The 20,268-nt window shown below is 56.6% G+C and overlaps 4 protein-coding genes across 5 annotated transcripts in view; 3 read left to right on the forward strand and 1 right to left on the reverse strand.

Moving 5' to 3' along the window:
* The first annotated feature begins 611 nt into the window (after window positions 1–611).
* Window positions 612–5,399, forward strand: SACK1C (scaffolding CK1 anchoring protein C). The gene is given in 4 exon segments (NM_001171497.1): window positions 612–1,082; window positions 3,009–3,176; window positions 3,358–3,482; window positions 3,959–5,399. Coding segments are annotated over 4 exon segments (2,205 nt in total).
* A 2,364-nt stretch (window positions 5,400–7,763) lies between these two features.
* EIF6 (eukaryotic translation initiation factor 6) lies at window positions 7,764–13,484 on the forward strand. 2 transcript variants are annotated; one of them, XM_008256065.5, is made up of 7 exons: window positions 7,764–7,835; window positions 8,021–8,140; window positions 8,250–8,335; window positions 9,969–10,144; window positions 10,688–10,864; window positions 11,043–11,224; window positions 13,209–13,484. In XM_008256065.5, exons 2-7 carry the CDS (start codon window positions 8,034–8,036, stop codon window positions 13,216–13,218), a joined length of 738 nt encoding a protein of 245 aa, XP_008254287.1. In that variant the 5' UTR covers window positions 7,764–7,835; window positions 8,021–8,033; the 3' UTR covers window positions 13,219–13,484. The 2 variants fall into 2 exon arrangements, with proteins under 2 accessions (XP_008254287.1, XP_008254285.3); XM_008256063.5 differs by having other exon boundaries at window positions 7,764–7,806.
* A 696-nt stretch (window positions 13,485–14,180) lies between these two features.
* Window positions 14,181–15,693, forward strand: MMP24OS (MMP24 opposite strand). Its single transcript, XM_070051903.2, has 2 exons — window positions 14,181–14,261; window positions 14,368–15,693. Exon 2 carries the CDS (start codon window positions 14,370–14,372, stop codon window positions 14,553–14,555), a length of 186 nt encoding a protein of 61 aa, XP_069908004.1. The 5' UTR covers window positions 14,181–14,261; window positions 14,368–14,369; the 3' UTR covers window positions 14,556–15,693.
* Window positions 15,049–20,268, reverse strand: part of MMP24 (matrix metallopeptidase 24) — a 61,859-nt gene continuing 56,639 nt past the window's right edge. The window contains exon 11 of the mRNA XM_051846145.3: window positions 15,049–17,732. Coding sequence (XP_051702105.2) covers window positions 17,395–17,732 — 338 coding nt within the window. The 3' untranslated portion in view covers window positions 15,049–17,394. The remainder of the gene's footprint in view (window positions 17,733–20,268) is intronic.

Consider the following 20,268-nt stretch of genomic DNA (forward strand, 5'->3'; position numbering starts at 1 on the left):
CGGCTCTGTGGTTGCTCTGTAGTGTGTGCCACAGCCTGTGTGGGTGGGCTTCAGGGAGGTGTGTGGTCTGCGCCTGTCAGCCTGGAGTCCGTGTCTGCGTGCCCATCAGCTGCTACCAACCTGCTTATCTGGTGTCTTGAGTCACTTATGCACCCCAGGTGTGTGTACATGTGTGTGTGTGCATGTATGTGTACGTGTGTGCACGTCCCTGAGCAGGCCTGGGCCCCTCTTTTCTAAAATCCAAGCTCCCCGGGGCCCTGGAAGGTCAGGGTTTGGGGACTGCTAGGAGCCTGGTGGGGTGGGTCTGTGTCCTGAGGGTGCAGAGGGTAGGGAGGCAGAGCGTGTGCCAAGGGCTCTTCTGAGCAGGCGAGTCCCAACAGCAGGCAGACAGGTGGGGCTGACCTGACAGGTTCCAGAGGCCAGGGGCAATGGGGCGGAGCACAGTGCTGACTTAGGGTGGCAGCGGGGGGCCCCCGCCACACACGCAAGCAGAGGCGGTGCTGCTGGGCTCTCCTTCCTGCTCAGCCGACCTGGGGTACGGACCATGGAGCCTGCCGGTGGGTGAGGCAGCCGGGTGGGCAGGCATGTTGGGAGGCCTGGCAGCCCAAGGCATGGCGGGCCCCCTGCGGGGCCGCGTGGAGGAGCTGAAGCGGCCGTGGTGGCGGGAGAGCTCGCCCCTGGTGCTGCAGCACAGCGAGGCGGCCCGGCTGGCGGCCGATGCCCTCCTGGAGCGCGGCGAGGCGGCCTACCTGCGGGTCATCTCCGAGGAGAGGGAGCTGCCCTTCCTGAGCGCCCTGGACGTGGACTACATGACCAGCCATGTGCGCACAGGCCCTGAGCTCAGCGAGGCCCAGGGGCTGGAGGCCTCGGGGCCTGACCGTCTCAGCCTGCTCTCCGAGGCCACCTCGGGCACTTACTTCCCCATGGCCTCTGACGTGGACCCCCCGGACCTGGACTTGGGGTGGCCCGAGGTGCCGCAAGCCACAGGTTTCAGCCCCACCCAAGCCGTGGTCCACTTCCAGAGGGACAAGGCCAAGAACATCAAGGACTTGCTGCGTTTCCTCTTCAGCCAGGCGCGCACGGTAAGGGCCTCATCTTCATTCCTGTCCCAGATGTGGAAACAGGGGCCCAGGGAGAGAGAGGGACGGGCCCAGGGCTACACAGTGATCCTGAGGCAGAATTGGGGCCGGGACGTCTGCCCGCTGTTGGCCTCCACACGCCCAGGGCACGGCCATGGGTTTTATTTCCCTTCTTAACTGCTTGGCCCTCGAGAGGGCACGGATGTGAACGGGGCATGGCTGCAGGCGCTCCACGCACGCCCGAGGACACAGCGGCAGTGCCTCCTGCACGACGGGCCCTGGTGCCTCTCTCGGCAGAGGATCTGCGATCAGAGTCCCACCTCGGAGGACATCTGAGCCACCCCGCTGACTTGCAGAGACAGGCTGTCAGGACGCAGGGAGAGGGCAGGGGCTCCAACCGCTGGCCCAGTCCCGCTGGTTGGCCCATCTGCCTCTCCCCAGCTGGCCTGAAGCAGAGGTGGGGGTTCGGCTGCCCGGGCCTCTGTGTGACCTCCAGGGCTAGGCTGAGGAAGGGGAGCAGAAGTTGCTGGGCTCAGGACAGAGATTCAGGGGAGCAGACAGGGATGGTCATGCCGCCCTCTGGCCCGGGAGACAGAGGAATGGACACGATGACCCCTGGCAGGACTTGAGATAAAGTCAGGCTCCTGCTGCAGGAATCAGGAGCCAAGCTCCCAGCGGGACCTCCACAGCCTCTCTGGCAAGGCTGCCTGTGCCCCGGGCAGGGGAGCGCCAGGCCTGATTGGCATCGGGGATGGGGTTATTAGTGTGGCTGTTGCTGTTGTCATCACCCTGCCCCTTTGATCTTTCTGGCCCGTCCTTGTTCCCTCCACTCCTGGCCAGACCCCTGCTGTGGACTAGCGCATCCCCCAGCGCCTTGCCTCCCCGCCCCGCTCCCTTCCATCCCTGAGCCGGGAGTCGGGCTTCCGCTCCAGCCGGCGCTGACTCCGAATGACCTTCAGAAGGGCCTCCTCTCCCTGCAGTTCATGTCCTTGTCTGAAGAAGGCAGCAGGAGAGGAACATTTATTGGGCTTCTGTTGTGTGTCAACTGTTTTCATATTTAATGCCCCAGGACTCTGGGATGTAGCTATCATTACCTCCATTTAACAGATGAGGAAGTTGAGGCTCCCGGAGGGGGAGTGACTTGCCCGAGGCCCCATCACTAGGAAGTGGCAGAGGCTGGGTTTGAACCCATTTTGTCTGGCTCCAGAGCCAGAGTCCCGCGCTCTGTACGGAGCTGCCCTCGGCCCTTCCCGGGAGAGAAGAGTCCCCTAGCGGACACCTGCGAAGGGAAGGCGGGGCATGGAGGGGCATGGAGGTGCCTGGGGGCTGCCAGGGGCCTCTGAGGCAGCCATTTATAGCAGTGGTCACCAACCTCAGCTCTCGACGGCACAGAAAACTCGGATGCACGTGGCACACGTGGAAGTCAGGGAGCCTGTATTAGGTGTCACAGCAGAACTCTGTCACTTCACAGGGAAACAAAGCAGGCTTGGCAAAGGGCCCTGAAGACACCAGGACATGGCCTGCAGCTCTGGTCCATGAGAGGAGAGCCTCAGACACACAGGCCCTGGGCTAGTGGGGGAGTGCGAGGGGCTAGCCTGGGAATCAGGGCTGGGTTCTGCCTCTGACCCCTCTGTGCTGCAATGCACAGTGGGGCTTTGGACTGGTGCAGTTGATACACAGACATCTATGACAATCCAATGACAAATACTCTGTCCACAGAAAAATGCACTCAAAAACTTTCAAACAACTAGAGAGTCAAGCCATTCAAATCTCCAGTGGCCAAGCTAAGAACCCCTGTGCCAGGCACCGGGAAAAGCCCTTCCAGATGTTCCCACAGGCTCTGGCCTCCAGCTCCAGGCTCTTCTCCAGGACTGGGCTGCATGTGTGCAGTACCCTGGGCAGGACTAAGCTTCGCCCTTCCTCCTCCAGGTGGTGGCCGTGGTGATGGATGTATTCACTGACATGGAGCTTCTGTGTGACCTCATGGAGGCCTCGAGCCGGCGTGGCGTCCCTGTCTACCTGCTCCTGGCCCAGGAGCACCTGAAGCACTTCCTGGAGATGTGCTACAAGATGGAACTCAATGGGGGGCACCTGCCGGTCAGTGAGAACCAGGGGCAGTAACCAGGGGTGGAGGTGGGGAGCCAGGAGGGCAGAAGAGCCAGCCGGGCAGCCAGTGAGCACTGGGGCTCAATGGGAGTGGGTGACTGTTTGGGGCGTAAACACGGCTTGAGGTCCATTCTCAGGGTCACTCCTCAACCTCCCTCTCCCCTTGGCCTAGAACATGCGTGTGCGGAGCATGTGTGGGGACACGTACTGCAGCAAGGCAGGCCGTCGCTTCACGGGGCAGGCCCTGGAGAAGTTCATCATCGTTGACTGTGAGCAGGTGGTGGTGGGCAGCTACAGGTGAGCAGGTGGAGTGAAGCGGGGGGCTGGAAGGGCACCTTTGAACTTGCCTCCGTTCAGCCATCTGTCCCTTCATGTTCATGTCCCGGGCACCTAGTGTGTGCCAGGCATCACACAGAGCTCAGGACAGGGTGAGGAGCAAGCCAGCCCTGGAGGAGCTCACTCTAGTGGAAGGGTTCCTTTAATGCCCTTGGCATAGAAAATGGCTATGGCACATTAGAACTGGAGGGACCTCAGGGCTCCTCACCGTTTTTATAGATGGGGCAGTTGAGACCCTGGGATGGGCGGTCATGTGCCCAAATCCCATCAGCAGGGCTAGAATGAGCACAGACTCTGGAGCCGGAGCCCCGTGCCCCATTGTGAGCCCTCTTGGGGGTGGAACTTTGGTCCCATTTCCGGGTAAGTTCCCCTGGCTGTGACTCCTGCTGAGCCCCAGGGCCTAGCCCTTTGCCTCCTGACCGGACCCTCTCCCCCAGCTTCACCTGGCTCTGCAGCCAGGCCCACACCAGCATGGTGCTGCAGCTGAGGGGCCGCATCGTGGAGGACTTTGACCGGGAGTTCCGCTGTCTGTACGCCGAGTCACAGCCCGTGCAGGGCTTCTGCAGCAGTGAGGATCCGCTGTCGCCTCCGGCACTGCATCCCCCCGCCGTGGCCCTGGCCTTGAGGCCTGGCATCCCCAGCCCCACCTGCTCCTCACCCTCCAGCACCAGCCTCAGCAGCATCAAGCACTCACCTCTCATGGGCCGCACCTCCTACCTGGCTCTACCAGGAGTCCGTGGCTGCAGTGACAACGGTATGGGGTCTTTCTCGCCAGGCCCTGCCCGTCGTGAAGCCAGTGGCCAATCCGCCCTGCAGCGCCAGCTCTCAGACCCTAACCACGGCTCTTCTGCTGGGCCCTTCAGGCCCAACCTGGGCAAGATGGGGGCATCCCTGTGGTCCCAGTCCTCCCCCGCCCTCAACCACAGTAGTGCCAGCCCTTTGACCCTGGCAGTGGGGGCACCTCTGCTCCCTCGTCCACGCCCCCGCCCCCTCTTCCACTTTCCCAGGGGTGCCCCGGCTCTGTCTCGGCTCCCAGAGAATGGGATTCTGGGAAGCCAGGAGCCCAGCCCTCCGCGAGGTCAGCGGGGCCCTGGCGTGGGCCTGGAGACAGTGGAGGAGAGAAAGGTGTCTCTGAGCCAGAGTCACAGCCAGCTGGACCTACTTGTCCCCTTCCCTAGGGCCCGAGAGGCAGGAGGCCCTGACTCTGGAGTTACCCCTAACTCGGGCTCCCTGCAGCCTGCAGAGCACGCCCCAGAGGACAGGAAGTTGTCCTCAAGCCAGAGCTTCAGTCACCTGGATCTCCTGTCTCAGGCCCAGGGGGGTGCCCTTGAGTCAGGTTCCCTTAGACTTGGTGATCAGGCTCCAGAGGACAGGAAGTCATCCCCAAATCAGAACCATGGCCACTTGGAGCTCCTGCTCCAGGACCCCAAGGCCCAGGACCCCCGAGTGCCCCCTGAAGCCAATTCCTCAGCCAGGCCTGGGAAACAGGGTCCAGATGAGCGATGGCAGACCCTGGGTCACAGCCAGCTGGACCTCATCACAAAGTTTGGTCCGTTCCGGAGCGAGGGACCCGGGCCCAATTGCCTTCCAGGACCCAGTCCTACAGGTACAGCTGGAGTGGGCCCTGGGGAGGAGAAGCGGCTGACTCTGGGCCATAGCAAACTGGACCTCATCACCAAGTATCATCAGTTCCAGGGTGCCATGCAGGGGCCTGAGCCTGGCCTCCCTGGGGGCCCTGCCAGAGGCCACTGCAACGGAAGTAGCAATGACCTGCTCAGTGATGAGAAACGAATGACTCTGGGCCACAGCAAACTGGACCTCATCACCAAGTACAACAAGTCCAAGTTCAAGCTGCTCCGAAGTCGCTTTGAATCCTAGGTTTACTTCCAGCTCCAACCACTGAGACTCTGGACTTGCCCAGGTCTGGGATTCAGGGTGGGGGCCTGAAGCAGGGGTTGCATGGAGCGGGGAGGCGTCTAGAAGTCCAGGTCAGGCACTCCCTGGGCTCAAGAGCCTTGCTCACTTACACACAGGGAAATGGAACTCAACAGTCCTTGAGTGCCTTCTGCATGCCGCTGTGCTGGGCCCTTCGTACCTTTTACTTCTTCTCACCCTCCGTCCTCCCAGCATCCTATGAGGGAGCTCTTGTAGGTGTATAATTATGGGATAATAGTTCTCATTCTCCCTCTTTATAGATGTGGAAGCCGAGGCCAGGCAGTTTGGATGACTTACTTGCTGTCAGGTCCAAGGGGATAGGAGGGAAGGGACCTTGGCCAGACCTGTGTCTCTGCCTCTGAAGATTGCGTTTTTCACACAGACACGACATATGAGAGCCACAGTTCCCGTGTCTTCAAGCACTCAAAATAACATACACTACAGAGATGCTCCAGACACTACACAACATACCCAGCACACGGACAGGGTACACAGCCACAGAGGCACACAGTGAGTATGCACAGGTCCACGTGCTAAACCAAACACACAGGTATTCCGTAAGGGTCATCTGGCTAAATGAAGGGCTACACAAAACATATGCATTGAGTACACACTATAAACCCCCTCGGGATCCACAAACCATAAATATGCAGATAATCCAACACACACACATTCACACAAACTAGTATTTTCTTCAACCTAAGCTGTATTCCCAGACCCATGTTGGGCATGCCATAGGTCTGACAAATAAATTGTCCTCAGACCCCAGGGAGTAGGGGTTAAATGCACAAACCACTGGAGAACAAGACAGAACTGAATGGAACAAAAGGCTAAGAAGTGACAGAGGGGCTGGAAAATAAAGGTGGGAGCGTTGTGGAGGAGGTGGAGTGGTCAGGAAGGTTCCTTGGAGGGGACTTTGAGCCAGGACTTAGGAGAGGGGAGGTTTTGGACAGATGGAGAAGTGAGAGGAATTCTTGGTAGAGGAAATCAAGCAAAGAGACACCCAAGAGAAAGTTGAGTGGGTCTGTGGTGAACTGGGGAGGACAAGAGAGCAGACATATTCACTTCACCTTCCTAAATGTCTTGGAGTGGGAGTGGGGCCGCGTTGTGGCGTAGCAGCATCCCGTAGGGGCAGCTTCACTTCCTGTCCAGCTCCCTACTATTGCAAATGAAAAAGCAGCAGGAAGATGGCCCTTTGAGTGCCAGTAGGCACCCAGTAGGAGACCCGGATGAAGCTCCTGGCTCCCGGATTCAGCCTGGCCCAGCCTGGGCCTTTGTGGCCATCTGGGGAGTTGAACCAATGGATGGAAGATCTCTTTGTCTCTGTCTCTCTCTGCCTCTCTATAACTCTTTCAAATAACAATGAAACAAATCTTTTTTAAAAAAAATAAACGTCTTGGAGCACAGGTTGTGATGAGTTGTGGATGCTTTTCCTGAGCTCAGCTCACCCCTGCCCGTGGGCCAGGATCCACCAATCAAAGCAACAAAGGCAGAGCCGGCTGTGACCCAGCAGCCTGGTGGATCCTGAGGAATGTGGAGTTATGGGATTGCACGCCGGGGGCAGAGGAAGGGCACCGCTCAGGCCAATTACAGAGGGTGCCCTGGCGGGGAGAGGACGGTGGCAAGGGGCTCCAACCCCCTCGGCTTCAGTGTGGCATTCCGGGAGACCCTGGGGCTTTCATGGATCCTACAAAATGTGGGCCAAGTACTGCAGTCCGGGAGAGTAGGGCCCTTGACCGACACCATTGAGCTGGGGACAAAAAGGGGCTGTGGAGTGAGTGCAGAGTCCACAGGAAGAGGGCACGGCCCCCACATCCTTGCTCACCCTGGATCCCTTTCCCCTCCAGCCTCCTGTCTAACCAAAGCCTTCCGCAGCCCGACTTCCCAACTCTCTGGCCTCTTCGTCCTAGTCTCTCTCTCCTCGCTACTGGACACCCATCCAGCCCAGACTTCAGCCCCAACTTTCATTCCTCAGCCCTTCACTGTCCCCTGGGTTCCAGATCAAGATTTCGGACCCCTTGGCCCAAACCTGCCCCTCCTCCTTCAGTAAATACCTCCATCGTCAATCCGTCTTCTGGGAGACACCCCTGGCTCTTTCTCGCCCTCAACCTTCACTGAATGAAGGCAGAAACGAACGAACCAATGAGAGCACGCCAGGGGCGTGGCCAAGCTGGGCGAGGCCAGACCACTTGTTACCATAGAGGCCTCCTGGCGGTTGGAGCTAGAGTGGCCGCATGCGTGGCTGGGCACGCCGGATTCTCCCGGAAGTCTCCCTGGGCCGAGGCGGAAACGGAAGTTTACTTAGGCACGAGAAGGGGTGGTTCCGCGTGTGGAGACTGCAGTTAACTTGGTGAGCTGGCGTGACTAGGGGCTGGAAGGGTCTGTCAGCTCCGCTCCCCGCGGCGGGGTGGGGAGTGGGGGCGCCGGAGAGACTAGAGGGGTCCGGTGGGAGGGACTCGGGTCTGAGGGACCGAGCTGGGCTGGGTCCCGGCGCGGCCTGTGGGGCCGAGGAGGGGCGATCTGGGGCGGAAAAGAATCCGCCGGTCCTGAACTTTGCCCCACAGTCCCGCAGGCCTCATGGCGGTCCGGGCATCATTCGAGAACAACTGTGAAATCGGCTGTTTTGCCAAACTGACCAACACCTACTGCCTGGTGGCCATTGGAGGATCAGAGAACTTCTACAGGTGCGGTGGGAGCCCCAGGGCCCGCAGTGTCGGGGCGGGGAGCCGGGAGATCGCAGAGGGAGGGCACTGGCCCCTCTTACCCCTGACCACCGAGCCCGTGTCCCTACAGCGTGTTCGAGGGCGAGCTCTCTGATACCATCCCCGTGGTGCACGCGTCCATCGCCGGCTGTCGCATCATCGGGCGCATGTGTGTGGGTAAGGCAGGTGAAGGGTGCCGAGGGAGGCAGAGGGGTTTCCACGCACCGTCAGTCATTCCCCTGGAGGGGTCTCGGAGTGACCTCGGCATTTCCAGGCTTTTGTTCCTTGTCTCCGGGAGCTAGAGACGGCGCTGGGTGGGATCTTGTCTGAGTGACAGCAGATCAAGGACATCAGAGCCTTCGTGAGAGTACTAGCAAGTAGCACTAAGTGCTTTCACTCTTGTGAGGACATTGGGACGAGGAGTAGGAAGTACTGGGCGAACATGATTGACTCACCAAGTTCCACACCTAGGGTAGAACATTTGCATCTTGACCCTCCCCTGCCACCACCTCTGTCTCAGCATGCCTGCCTGTCTCTTTGAAATGACTTGGTGAGATCCGGGCCATCCTGTTTGCTACCTGTAACTCTTAAGTTCCCTTTACCAAGTCACTGAGTGGCGTCCCGACCCCCAGCCCTCTTGGCTCCGGCCATTGGTCCTTTCTTCAAGCGGACCTGTGTTCCTTACTGCCACCCTTTCTTTCTTACTTCTGCAGGGTGCAGTTCTCTAGAAGTCTGTTCCTGTTCTAAATATTTTCTGATTCAGTTAAAACACCCTTAGGGCTTGAGAAGCAAGTTTGGACAGGATTCAATTTCAATCTGGCCCTTAATGTGTGTGTGTGTGTGTGTGTGTGTGTGTTTTTTTTTTTTTTACAGGCAGAGTTAGACAGTAAGAGAGAGAGAGAGAGAAAGGTCTTCTGTCCATTGGTTTACCCCCTAAATGGCCACCACGGCCGGCGCGCTGTGCCGTTCCAAAGCCAGGAGACAGGTGCTTCTCCTGGTCTCCCATGGGGTGCAGGGCTCAAGCACTTGGGCCATCCTCCACTGCCCTCCAGGGCCACAGCAGAGAGCTGGACTGGAAGACGGGCAACCGGGACAGAATCTGGCGCCCCGACCGGGACTGGAACCCAGGGTGCCAGCGCTGCAGGCAGAGGATTAGCCTAGTGAGCCATGGTGCCAGCCCTTTATGATGGGTGTAACTCGGAGTTCAGAAGATCAGAGGTGTGGTCTTGCATGATAGAGGGAGGTTTGGCCATGGTTACCACAGTGTATTTGTAGTTTCTTCATTCTTGTGTGATACGTTTTGTGTAAGTATATCACAATGCGCTCATCTGTTCTATTCTATTGGTAGCTTTCAGTTTGGTCTGTCAGGAATAGTGCTGCTATGTTTTTTAGTGAAAGTATTGCTGGATGTGTAATGCCTAGCAGTGGAACCGGCATAGGCCCTGGTTCTATGCTAGTGGTGCAGTAGATGATGTCATGATGATCTGACGTGGCTAACCAGTTCATGTTCCTATCAGAGGAAAAGAAAGTTTCAGTGGCGCCACTTTGTATTGATAGTGTTTTTAAGATTTCAGTCATTTGATAGGTACGTAGTGTTAGCTGAATTTTTATGTAGCAGAATATGTAACTAGTGCTGAGAGCCCTTCCTTCCTGCTAGTCTTGTTCCCTGCTGGTTGATGATGGTGAAGTGGGTCTGAAACTGTCTTGGGATAGCTGATTGGGCTGGGCTAGGTTGTATCCTCTAGTACTAGGAGCCATTTTGTGTGTTCATATTCATTTTTGCCCCAGTGTTCAATTTGGGTCTCTCCAGGGAACAGGCATGGCCTCCTGGTGCCCAACAACACCACTGACCAGGAGCTGCAACACATTCGCAACTGCCTCCCAGATTCTGTGCAGATTCGGCGGGTGGAGGAGCGGCTCTCGGCTCTGGGCAATGTTACCACCTGCAATGACTACGTGGCCTTGGTCCACCCAGACCTGGACAGGGTGAGGCATCCCAGTTTGGGCCTGAGAGTCACAGGACTATCCTAGTCAGTGGTTACTCCTTATACTTGGCCGACAGGCAGGATTTAAGGGTATCACTATGGTTTCTCTACATGAGCTGTTATATTTTAGGCACTCGTTGGAATAGTGATAATAGAGGCTTTCCACGGTGTGGTCGATGCCAGAAAGAAAGTGAGGAGGGTATTAATCTCTCAGGACTGGGGAGATTGACCATCCAGTCCTGCAGCCTGGGCCAGGACAGCTGTTTGACAATTGAACTCTTAAGTGTGGGTTTGAGGGAAAAGGATGTCATACAGACCAGCCCCTGGCTGTTGGAGGCAAGCATGGGTAGTAGGCGCTCCAGAGCTGAGCTGGACTGCTCTAAGCTGTGTCCCCTCCTTTCTTATAGTGAGGTTTCCATATACAGTTACATAGCAGTAAGTGAGGGTCTGGGGAAGGCAGTCCCTGGGTAGTTCTGTCATCAGGAGTCTCTGATTCTGTGGCCTGCAAGTTCTGGACCCTTTGCATAGTACCTTTGATTGATAGGAGACAGAAGAAATCCTGGCTGATGTGCTCAAGGTGGAAGTCTTCAGACAGACAGTGGCTGACCAGGTGCTAGTAGGAAGCTACTGTATCTTCAGCAATCAGGGAGGGCTGGTGCATCCCAAGACTTCAATTGAAGACCAGGATGAGCTGTCCTCTCTTCTTCAGGTCCCGCTTGTGGTAAGCATTCCTGTCCTCTGGGCCTCGTCTGCTGTTGAGCAGATCCCTTTGTCCGGTGTCCGGGAATCTGGGTCATTACCTTCAGCGGTTTGGGATCATGGCTGCATGTAAGAAGCCAGGTTTGGGAGAGACTTTGGCTTTTCGTGCCATAACCCATGCTGCGTCCCTCCCTTGGCAGGCGGGTACCGTGAACCGAGGCAGTGAGGTGATTGCTGCCGGCATGGTGGTGAACGACTGGTGTGCCTTCTGTGGCCTGGACACAACCAGCACAGAGCTGTCAGTGGTGGAGAGCGTCTTCAAGCTGAACGAAGGCCAGCCCAGCACCCTCGCCACCAGCATGCGGGATTCCCTCATTGACAGGTGTCTGAAGCTTCTCCTTTTGCCCAGGGCAAGAAACTCAAAATGGGTTTTGGGTGTAGGGAACGAAGATGCCACCTAGAGGGAGAACCACACTGCACTGGTCCTGGTCAGTTCTCAAGTGTGAGGGCGTGTCTGCACACTGCTGAGCAGCCCCAGGGTGCAGCTGTTGGGCATTTCCTGAGCGCCTTCTGGTTCTCATCTTTGAAGACTCAGTGTGGTCTCCCTGTGTAGGCAGACCTTTCCTGTGGTCCAGCTTATTTGATCACTGACCACACTTTGCGGTTTCTATTTGCCTGTGTGTTGGTATCTCCAGCTAATAGGCCAGAGACAGAAAAGAGCTGTTGGCTAAGGAAGCCGGGAAGGCCACTGTCAAACCTGGAGACTCTAGATGCCTAAGGGAGCTCTTAGACTGATTGGGGGTGGGTATTGGTGGGTATTGCATTAAACTCACAATCTGGATTTTTGTGACTCAAAAACCCCAAAGGGCTGTCACCCTGACGATTCCAAGGTGGGAGGTTTAGAATCTTCTCTCTGGAAGACCAGCAGTTACCAGGTAGTTCAGCCTCCTCTCCCATCCTCTGCGGAGGATTCTCCTCAGGGCATGTCACACCCAGGCAGCACAGGAGCCTTTGTTAGGCTAGAAATTCCAAAGTAGAACAAGTGCCAGGTAGCAGACTCCATACTTACCATGGATAAAAATTCCCTTCGTTCTCCCTCCTTCATCCATTGATTTGCTTGATATTGCTTGAACCCTGTGAACAAGGCTCCCTGAGGATGGAGCATAGTGTAGCAATTTAGTCTTATGTCCTGCCTCTGAGGGCCAGAGTTAGAGGGAGAGACAGAGAAAGAGATCTTCCATCTATTGGCTCACTCCTCAAATGGCCACAGTGGCCGGAGCTGGGCCAGGCCAAAGCCGGGAGCCAGGAACTTCCTACAAGTCTCCCGTGTAGCTGGTAGGGGCCCAAGCACTTGGACCATCTTCTCCTGCTTTCCCAGGCCATAGCAGAGAGCTGGATCAGAAGAGGAGCAGCTGGGACTAGAACTTGTGCCTCTATGGGATACTGGTGCCCCAGGTGGAGGATTAACCTACTGCGCCACAGTACCAGCCCCAGAATATAAAATCTTGTAAGGGAAATGGTATTTACAAAGTCATGTAGCTAAAAAACAAAACAAAAAAATCAGCAACCTAAGAACCAAAAGGAAATTTCTATAACTTGATCATTGGTACCTACTTAAAAACTATAGCAAATGTTGCATTTGATGATCAAATTTTAGAAACTGTCATTAAACTCAGGCAAAACTGCCAATAGGCACAAGCACAGGTCGTCATTTTTCTGGTGGTCCTAGCCTGTGCAGTTAGATAATTGAAAGAAATGGTATTGGAAAGCAAGAGACAAAACTCACTAGGCACCCTAGTGTTTGGGCCCATGAAGCCTCAAAGTGAAGATGACAGGCAATTAGAATACAGCGTACTTCCGTTTTGTAATCACTCACATAATTATTTCCAGGAACAATGCGTTTATTCAATCCGTACTGAGTAGCTCTCTTTTTCTCCCTTGTATTCATGGCCATTTTTGTTGTTAGCGCTAATGAGGGAGCACCCTGGAGAAGGAGGCCATAGTTCTGGCCTCAGTCCTGCCGCTCCCTTGTGGCCCAGGCATGTCTTGCCCTCACTGAGCGCCCTGTTGCTTACTCTGATGTTTGATGGGCTTGCCCTGAGGCTCTGCTTTGTGATTGGTAAGTTTGAATAGCTGGGCAAGTTGGCCCACTTGAGTGGAGAAAGTTACTTCTGGTCTTTTTTTTAAGTATTCACTTGTAAGCTGAACTCAAGTCATAGGGTGCGGTCAGACCTGGATCCTGGGTGAGCCCAAGTAGGGCTGTGAATGTGGCTTTTAAGGGCTAAGCTAGAACAAAAGATCTGTGGGTGAGGGTGAGGTGTGCCCTGTGAATCGGCTCCTAATGGTGCTGCTTCCTCTCTTTTCAGCCTTACCTGAGTCATCTTCCATGCTGTTCCGTGGGCTCCTGGCTCTGGACTTGGCTCTCTCCATACCACACCCAGTTTGCACCGGATGATGGCAGGGAGGTGGCAGAGAGCTCTCTGGGACCGAGTGGCTGGGCGCCCAGCCCTCCTCCACTTGTGCTGTCTCCCAGATCTGTTGTTCCTGCAAAAACCTGCTGTGTCACGCTGGCCTGCAGGCCCTGGGTTCCGGGATGAGAGTTCTGCTGTCCTGTGCCTCCCATTAAAGGGCAGTCGCTTCTAGCTGTTCTGAACGTGATGTGTGACTTAGGCCTGTGCAGCCCTCCCCACTGTTCCAGGGACCTGGGCATATTGGGCGGGAAGGACACTGTAAGGCCGCCACCAAACACCAAACACCGGAGTTAGAGAACAGGTTTATTGTTGGGTTGGGGAAGCCTGGGAGAGGGCGAGACAGTGTGTGTGGGGGGGTGTAGGGGAGGGAAATAGGAGTAGAGAATCCCACTAGGGTGGGGGTGGAGCTGACACTGGTGTTTGGGCCATGGAGCTTCGGACCAAAGCCTACTGTGCAATGTGGCGAGGGGGCCAGGGCCTAAGATGGCCTCCGAGCCACAGAGTGCCACAGATAACACTATGCCAGTTTACTAACAAACACACAACGCACCCATCATCCTTGGGATGGGAGGCCTCACTTCCAAGACCGGAAGTACTCCATTTTCCACACTTTGCCCTGCCCGAGGATGGGTTCTGTGCTAACTCTCGGGCACTCGGCCTCACAGCATTCGTGACTTCGGACCTGAGATGGGTGGAGGCTGCTGGCCCTTTGCCTTCGGAGGTTGGGTGGGTTTGGAGCACGTTGGACACCGGGGGAGGCTTCGGCGCCGCCAGCACGTCCTGTGTGGGGTGGGGCCTCGCGTCACTGGGGTGGGTCGGTCTGGGCGCATTCATTGGGCCCCGCCCCTGGAATCCTAGCGGCTGGGGGGCGGGTTCAGTGCGGGGTGACGTCAGGACGCCAGCTCCTCCCTACGCTGGGGGTGGGATCTGAAGACCGCTGCCGTTAAGGTGAGGCCTAGGCGGGGCCGGGTGGGATCCGGCCGGGCTTGGGGTGCGGTGGTGGTGGTGGGGAGTTGCCTCCCACTCCAATCCTGAAATGCTTCGGTTCCTGCAGGCATGGGGGCTCAGCCGAGCAGTGGCCAAGGCGCCCCGGAGCCGGCGCAGCCCCAACCCGCAGCGCTGGAGGGCCCGGAGCAACCACGGCCCCCGCCGCAGCCGCAGCCGCGGCCGCAGCCCGAGCCCGGCGCATGGGGGCCGCTGGATGACGTGCGTTTTCTCATCGCCTGCACCTCCTGGTACTGACTGGGCCGCTGGAAGATGAAGCCGCCCCCCTCGTCCCCTGCCAGCAGCTGTCCCTGCACTTGGACTCCCTGGCATGGTCTGGTCTCCTGTCCCCACGACCCCCTGTCTTCCTCACTCCTCTCCCAGTGTCGGGCAGAAAATTGCAAGAGGTCGTAGGGGATTGGAAGCAGGGCCGCCACCTCCGGGCTGCGAACTGCCTCAGACCCTGAGTTTGTTTGCCTTCCAGCTCGTACCCAATCCCAGCTCGTACCCAATCCCAGCTCACTTTTTTGCTCAGCCCTGACCCAGTTTGGGGCCTGGGGCAGCAACCTCCCCAGCCTGAACCAGAACCAGGTCAGGCCTCCTGGCAGTCCCAGCACGGCCCCACGTACCACAGTGCCCCTAAAGGGAGGTTGCGCCCTCCGCTGGTCTGGCAGGTGCGATGTGGGGAGCACCACCCTGTTCCCCCAGAACCGCATCTTTGTTCCCACATCCCAGGGAAACGACACAACTCTATTTCTGTTTTATTTAGAAATGATTTAAAAAACATTATACAAAGGCTGATCAGTTTAAAATGTGACCGACACTGGAATGCTGTGATGTTCCCCAGGCTGAGGGGAAGCTGGGCTCTGGGCCCTTCGTGCTTTACCCCTCTGTCTGACTGCCCTGTCCTGGGGTGATGGACACACAGACGACCACAGGCAGGAGAATCCGAGATGGGAAGCCTCTAGGCTGAGCCCTCTCCGGGCCTGGCCCTGTGTCCCTCAGACATCTGCAGCCTGGGCTGCCGCCCTCCATCTGCTCTTTCTCAGCTGGCCTAGGTGGTGCCAGGAGCCAGCGGGGAGCCTGGGGGCACCTAGAGCTTTCCAGAAGTGAGAGCACCAACCTGAGGAGTGGAGAGGGCCAGAGAGGGAGCAAGGAGGCCAGGAGAGATGGACGGAGGAGATAAACTTCTCAGCGCATCTCAGACCCTAGAAGGTCCACGGAGGGGGACAGAGACCCAGCCAGCCTACTGGGTGGCCTGGGCGAGGGACAGAGTCTCTCTGTGCTTCATCTGAGGGCACGGTGAGAGTTACCCTTGGCCTCCCAGGGCCTGCATGAGTTTATGTGAGTGGACAGGTGTGAGCTAATAAAGTGCTTCGCAAAGTATAAAACACTATACAAACCTATGGGTCACTAATATCTCTGCAGTTGTTCCCCGCCTGCCCCAGGGAGCCTGCCCTTGGCCAAAATGAGAAAGAACAGGATGACAATGACGGGGCACAGTGGACCCACACAGGTGCCTCTGAGACAAGAGATTTTTCTCGAGACAGCTCCCAGGGCAGCAGGAGTCCCTGTCTATGCTACAGGGTAAGCCACCCCAAAGCCCAGAGGCCACAGGGTGGGGGTCAGGTCCGTGCAGGCTCAGAGGGCGAGGGTGGCATCTGAGACCCTGTCGGCACCCTGAAGGCTGCTTGACACCTCTTTTTTGGCTTTGGCAGAGAGCCAGCGGGCACCACTAAGCCCACTGGTCTTGCTTGGGGCTCCTTAGTGGCAGCTCCTTAGTGCTGGCCTCTGCTGGACTGGAGTAGGGCAAGCTGAGCTCTAGGACTCCTGCTGGAAGTGAAGCGCGGGCCTCAGAAGGTCAAACGAGCAGGCCCCTGGGCCTGGGGTGCCCTTTTCCTAAGAGCAGTGTGGGAAGACGGGCCCAGTGAGCTGGGTTGCAAGGGCCAAGCTCAGGGTGTGAACACTGCTTCTGGGCTGAGTGAGTGGCCTCCAGGTAGCTAGGAGTCTGGGCTCTGAGCATTTCAGAAGGCTGCCCTGGGTCCCTTACTGCAGCTTGTTGGCTGGGTCCCAACAGCGTTGGCCCTGGGGCCGTTTCTGCTCCGCCTAACTACTCAGGCTAGGCCCTGAGGCCCCAAGTGATAGGTTGGAGCAGGGCTGGGGGTGGAAGAGGGACAGGGATAATGAAAAGAGGGCAGCCGCAAACTTGGACCGGTGTGTAGAAATAGGGTCGGCGCCTGTCCCAGCTCTTCAGACCCATGCATGGGGCCCCAGCTACTGGGTGTCTGGGTGCTAGAATGGCCTTAGCAGCACCTTGTTCCTGATGGCCTGGGGGAGGGCCGCCATGCCAGCCTCATCACCAAGACAGTCCTCTCTTAACTCACCTAAAGCCTCAAGCAACCTTTGCAAAATGGGACTTTAAATAGTAGTGACAGGACATTTAAATATTCACGACATGACAGCTGGGTCCCTGTGAGATCCAGCTGGGCCACAGCTCTGCCTGCAGCACGTGACCCTCAATCCTGGGTCTCGGAGGAGACCCTGGCAAGTGGAGCAGGTTTCCTGAGGGAGCTGCTGTTTGCCAGCAGGGGAAACCCAGGTTCGGTGCCCACTGTATCGGCAGCAGGGGTCTGGTAGCCTTGGAGGACAGTAGGGTGGGTGTGGGGGACATCTGACCAGCAGGTGTTGGCAAAAGGGGACCGGGACAGGTGGCATCTCCCAGTTGGGGGATGAGAGCTAGTGCTGGCTTCCCACAGAGGGTGCTGGGTCCCAGTCAGGAAGGGAGCTGTGGTGCCTCCTGGACACCACAGGATGCAGTGACCACAGAGCTCCTCCTGGCATGGTCCCTGCTTCCTGAGGGGACCTGGCCTGTTCCCTCGAGTAGAGGGTTGTCTACCCAGGACAGAAAGCCTGCCCTGGGGCACAGCCCCCATCACTCCCAGCCCCACACTCAGCCTAGGCCAGCATACCCACTGCTTCAGCTGTACGACCCGGGCCCTGCAGGCCCCAGTGGACAGCAGCCAGAGCTGCCCCTCAGACCCTGGTGAGGAGGGGCCTGGATGGCCAGACCCAGTGGACAGTGAGGGCTCTGGGCTGCTCATACCCACTCCTGAACTGGCCGCTTATAGTAGGTGACAGGCTGAGGGCCTGCCTTGTTCTTGAACTGGAAGATGGTATAGACCAGCACCAGGATGCAGAGGGACAGGATGCAAGGGATGACCACTGCCACCGCGTTCACGGAGCCTGGCATGTCATTGATGGTCACCATGATGTCCACGTCATCCTGGGGCAGCCGCCGCTCCTTTCGCCGCTCCACCTCCTTCTGGTTGCAGCCCATCCAGTCACGCAGGATGTTGCGTGGGTAGCCTGGTTCCACGCTTAGTTTCTGGTTGTCAAACTTCCAGTAGTCCCGGCCCTTGTAGAAGTAGGTGTAATCTGCAAAAATATGGCCCAACATCACCACTCCCAGGCACTTCCCAACATTTGCTCTGGGCTGGTGAGCAGGCGTAGGGTGCTGTGTCAGCGTGGGGGAGAGGTACTGGTGTGTGTGTGGGGGGGGGTACAGGGCATGGCTGCATCATGGACACAACTGCAGGGTGGCCTGCCCATCATCTCAAAGGTACTGGGAAACCACTGGGGTGCTTTAGGTAGGATTGGGAGGCCAGCGCTGTGGTTTAGGAGGTTAATCCTCTGCCTGCGGTGCCAGCAACCCCTGTGGGCACCGGTTCGAGACCCGGCTGCTCTTCTTCCAATCCAGCTCTGCTATGGCCTGGGAAAACAGTAGAAGATGGTCCAGATCCTTGGGCCCCTGCACCCATGGGGGAGACCCGGAAGAAGCTCCTGGCTTCAGATTGGCTCAGCTCTGTCTGTTGTGACTATTGGGGGAGTGAACTTGTGGATGAAAGACCTCTCTCTGTCTCTCCCTCTCACTGTCTGTAACTCTGCCTCTCAAAATCTTTAAGTAGAATTGGGACATAGTTCAATTTGTGTCACCTAGACACAAATTGTGACACCTAGACAGGGCCCTTAGCCTGGGGACACAGCTCTGTCATACTGTGCCCATGGCCTCCATGCCTTATGGGTCAGATCAAGCCCCCATTTTAAATGTTGATTGCTCAAACACCATCTTTCTTCAATTATCATAGTGTTTTTTTTGTTTGTTCTGTTTGTTTGGCACACGTTTTGCAATACAAATACAGGGTCTTTGGTAGCCCTTTGGGGGAGGGGCTGGGAAGAAAGGTGGGCAGGCTGGGCAGTGCTGCCAGTCACTCCCTGGGCAGCTACCGTAAGGGTCCCAGCAACAGCCTCAAGGGCACTGAAGGCAACTGTGAGACTCTCTCACTGGCCAGTTTTCTGCCCTGACTGGGACTTCCATTGGTCAAAGTCCTTGCTGTCACTTATCTCTAAGGCTCCCCCCAAAGGGTGTGGTGTTGGGTACACAGACAGCCGACAAAGAGCAGCCCTGCCCCTGTGGCTTTCTTAGCGGAGACGCCACCTCAGGGAGCCTTTCTCCAAGCCAGTCCTCTCTGCCTCATGGCTTTCTTGCACTGATTTCCCTATAGCACTTGTTAGCACCTTACGACTGGGACTATGCAAGACGCTGCCACGTCCCCAGCTCCTCTTGTATAAGCTGGCTCTTTGTAATGACTGTGGAATGAATGCGTGAATCCTGCGGGTCCGCATAAATTGAAACACACCAACAAGATGATGTTGATGACGACTAAACCTTACAATGCGTAAACTGTGCCAGGTGTTATTCTGAGCTCTGCATAATCTGATCCTCATAAAGTTCTGTCATCATAAGTTGTCTCCATGTGATACAGATGAAGGCCCTGAGAAAACTTACTAGTGATTTATCCGAACTCATAGTTGGTGTACATGGTGTGCAAGCCAGCGTGGGTCCAGAGTCTGTGCTTGGGCCAGATCAGCAGGGAAGTGTGCGACGCTCACAGATATACACTTGCACTCAGCAAGACCCAGCCTCTCCTCTAGAGAAGCTTCTGGTCTGCGGAGGGGACAGGCTGTGAGCCCCTGTGGCCTCCAGGAGATGCCTGGAAAAGGCCTTGTAAGTAAAGCTCCTCTCCTCAGAGTTTCGCCCTCAAACTCTGTGAAACTTCCTGTATACACCATTGCATTTCAGATGGGATACATTGAGGAATCTCTGAATGCCGCTGTTTTTGAAATGCTGTGTAAAGGAATGACGTCAGTCGGAAAATTCAAGTGTGAATCATCCCTGCAGATGGAAGATTGGGCCTTGGTAGCTGGTAAGCAAATTACTTTGTGGTGTGAATACAGGTAGGCAGGAGGCAGTTGTGTGAATACAGGTAGACAGGAGGCGGCTGTGTGCAAATACAGGTAGACAGGAGGTGGCTGTGTGAATACAGGTAGACAGGAGGCAGTTGTGTGAACACAGGTAGACAGGAGGTGGTTGTGTCAATACAGGTAGACAGGAGGTGGCTGTGTGAATACAGGTAGACAGGAGGCAGTTGTGTGTGAATACAGGTAGGCAGGAGGCAGTTGTGTGAATACAGGTAGTTGTGTGAATACAGGTAGACAGGAAGCAGTCATGTGAATACAGGTAGACAGGATGCAGTTGTGTGTGAATACAGGTAGACAGGAGGTAGTCGTGTGTGAATACAGGTAGACAGGAAGCAGTCGTATGTGAATACAGGTACACAGGAGGCAGTTGTGTGTGAATACAGGTAGACAGGAGGCAGTCGTGTGTGAATACAGGTAGAAAGGAGGCAGTTGTGTGTGAATACAGGTAGACAGGAAGCAGTCGTGTGAATACAGGTAGAAAGGAGGCGGTTGTATGTGAATACAGGTAGACAGGAGGTAGTCGTGTGTGAATACATGTAGACAGGAAGCAGTCGTGTGAATACAGGTAGACAGGAGGCAGTTGTGTGCAAATACAGGTAGACAGGAGGCGGTTGTGTGTGAATATAGGTAGACCGGAAGCAGTCGTGTGTGA

Source organism: Oryctolagus cuniculus, chromosome 11 (assembly GCF_051225735.1).
Source record: "Oryctolagus cuniculus isolate XC-2025 breed Fujian yellow rabbit chromosome 11, ASM5122573v1, whole genome shotgun sequence".
In the NCBI taxonomy this organism is placed as follows: Eukaryota; Metazoa; Chordata; class Mammalia; order Lagomorpha; family Leporidae; genus Oryctolagus; species Oryctolagus cuniculus.

Bases quoted from the DNA above. Each gene is read 5' to 3' on its own strand.
- MMP24OS (XM_070051903.2), top strand. From the start codon at position 14,370: ATGGGGGCTCAGCCGAGCAGTGGCCAAGGCGCCCCGGAGCCGGCGCAG.
- EIF6 (XM_008256065.5), top strand. From the start codon at position 8,034: ATGGCGGTCCGGGCATCATTCGAGAACAACTGTGAAATCGGCTGTTTT. The intron at 10,145-10,687 runs GTGAGGCATCCC...TTTGATTGATAG, and splicing joins TCCACCCAGACCTGGACAGG to GAGACAGAAGAAATCCTGGC. The intron at 10,865-11,042 runs GTAAGCATTCCT...CTCCCTTGGCAG, and splicing joins TTCTTCAGGTCCCGCTTGTG to GCGGGTACCGTGAACCGAGG.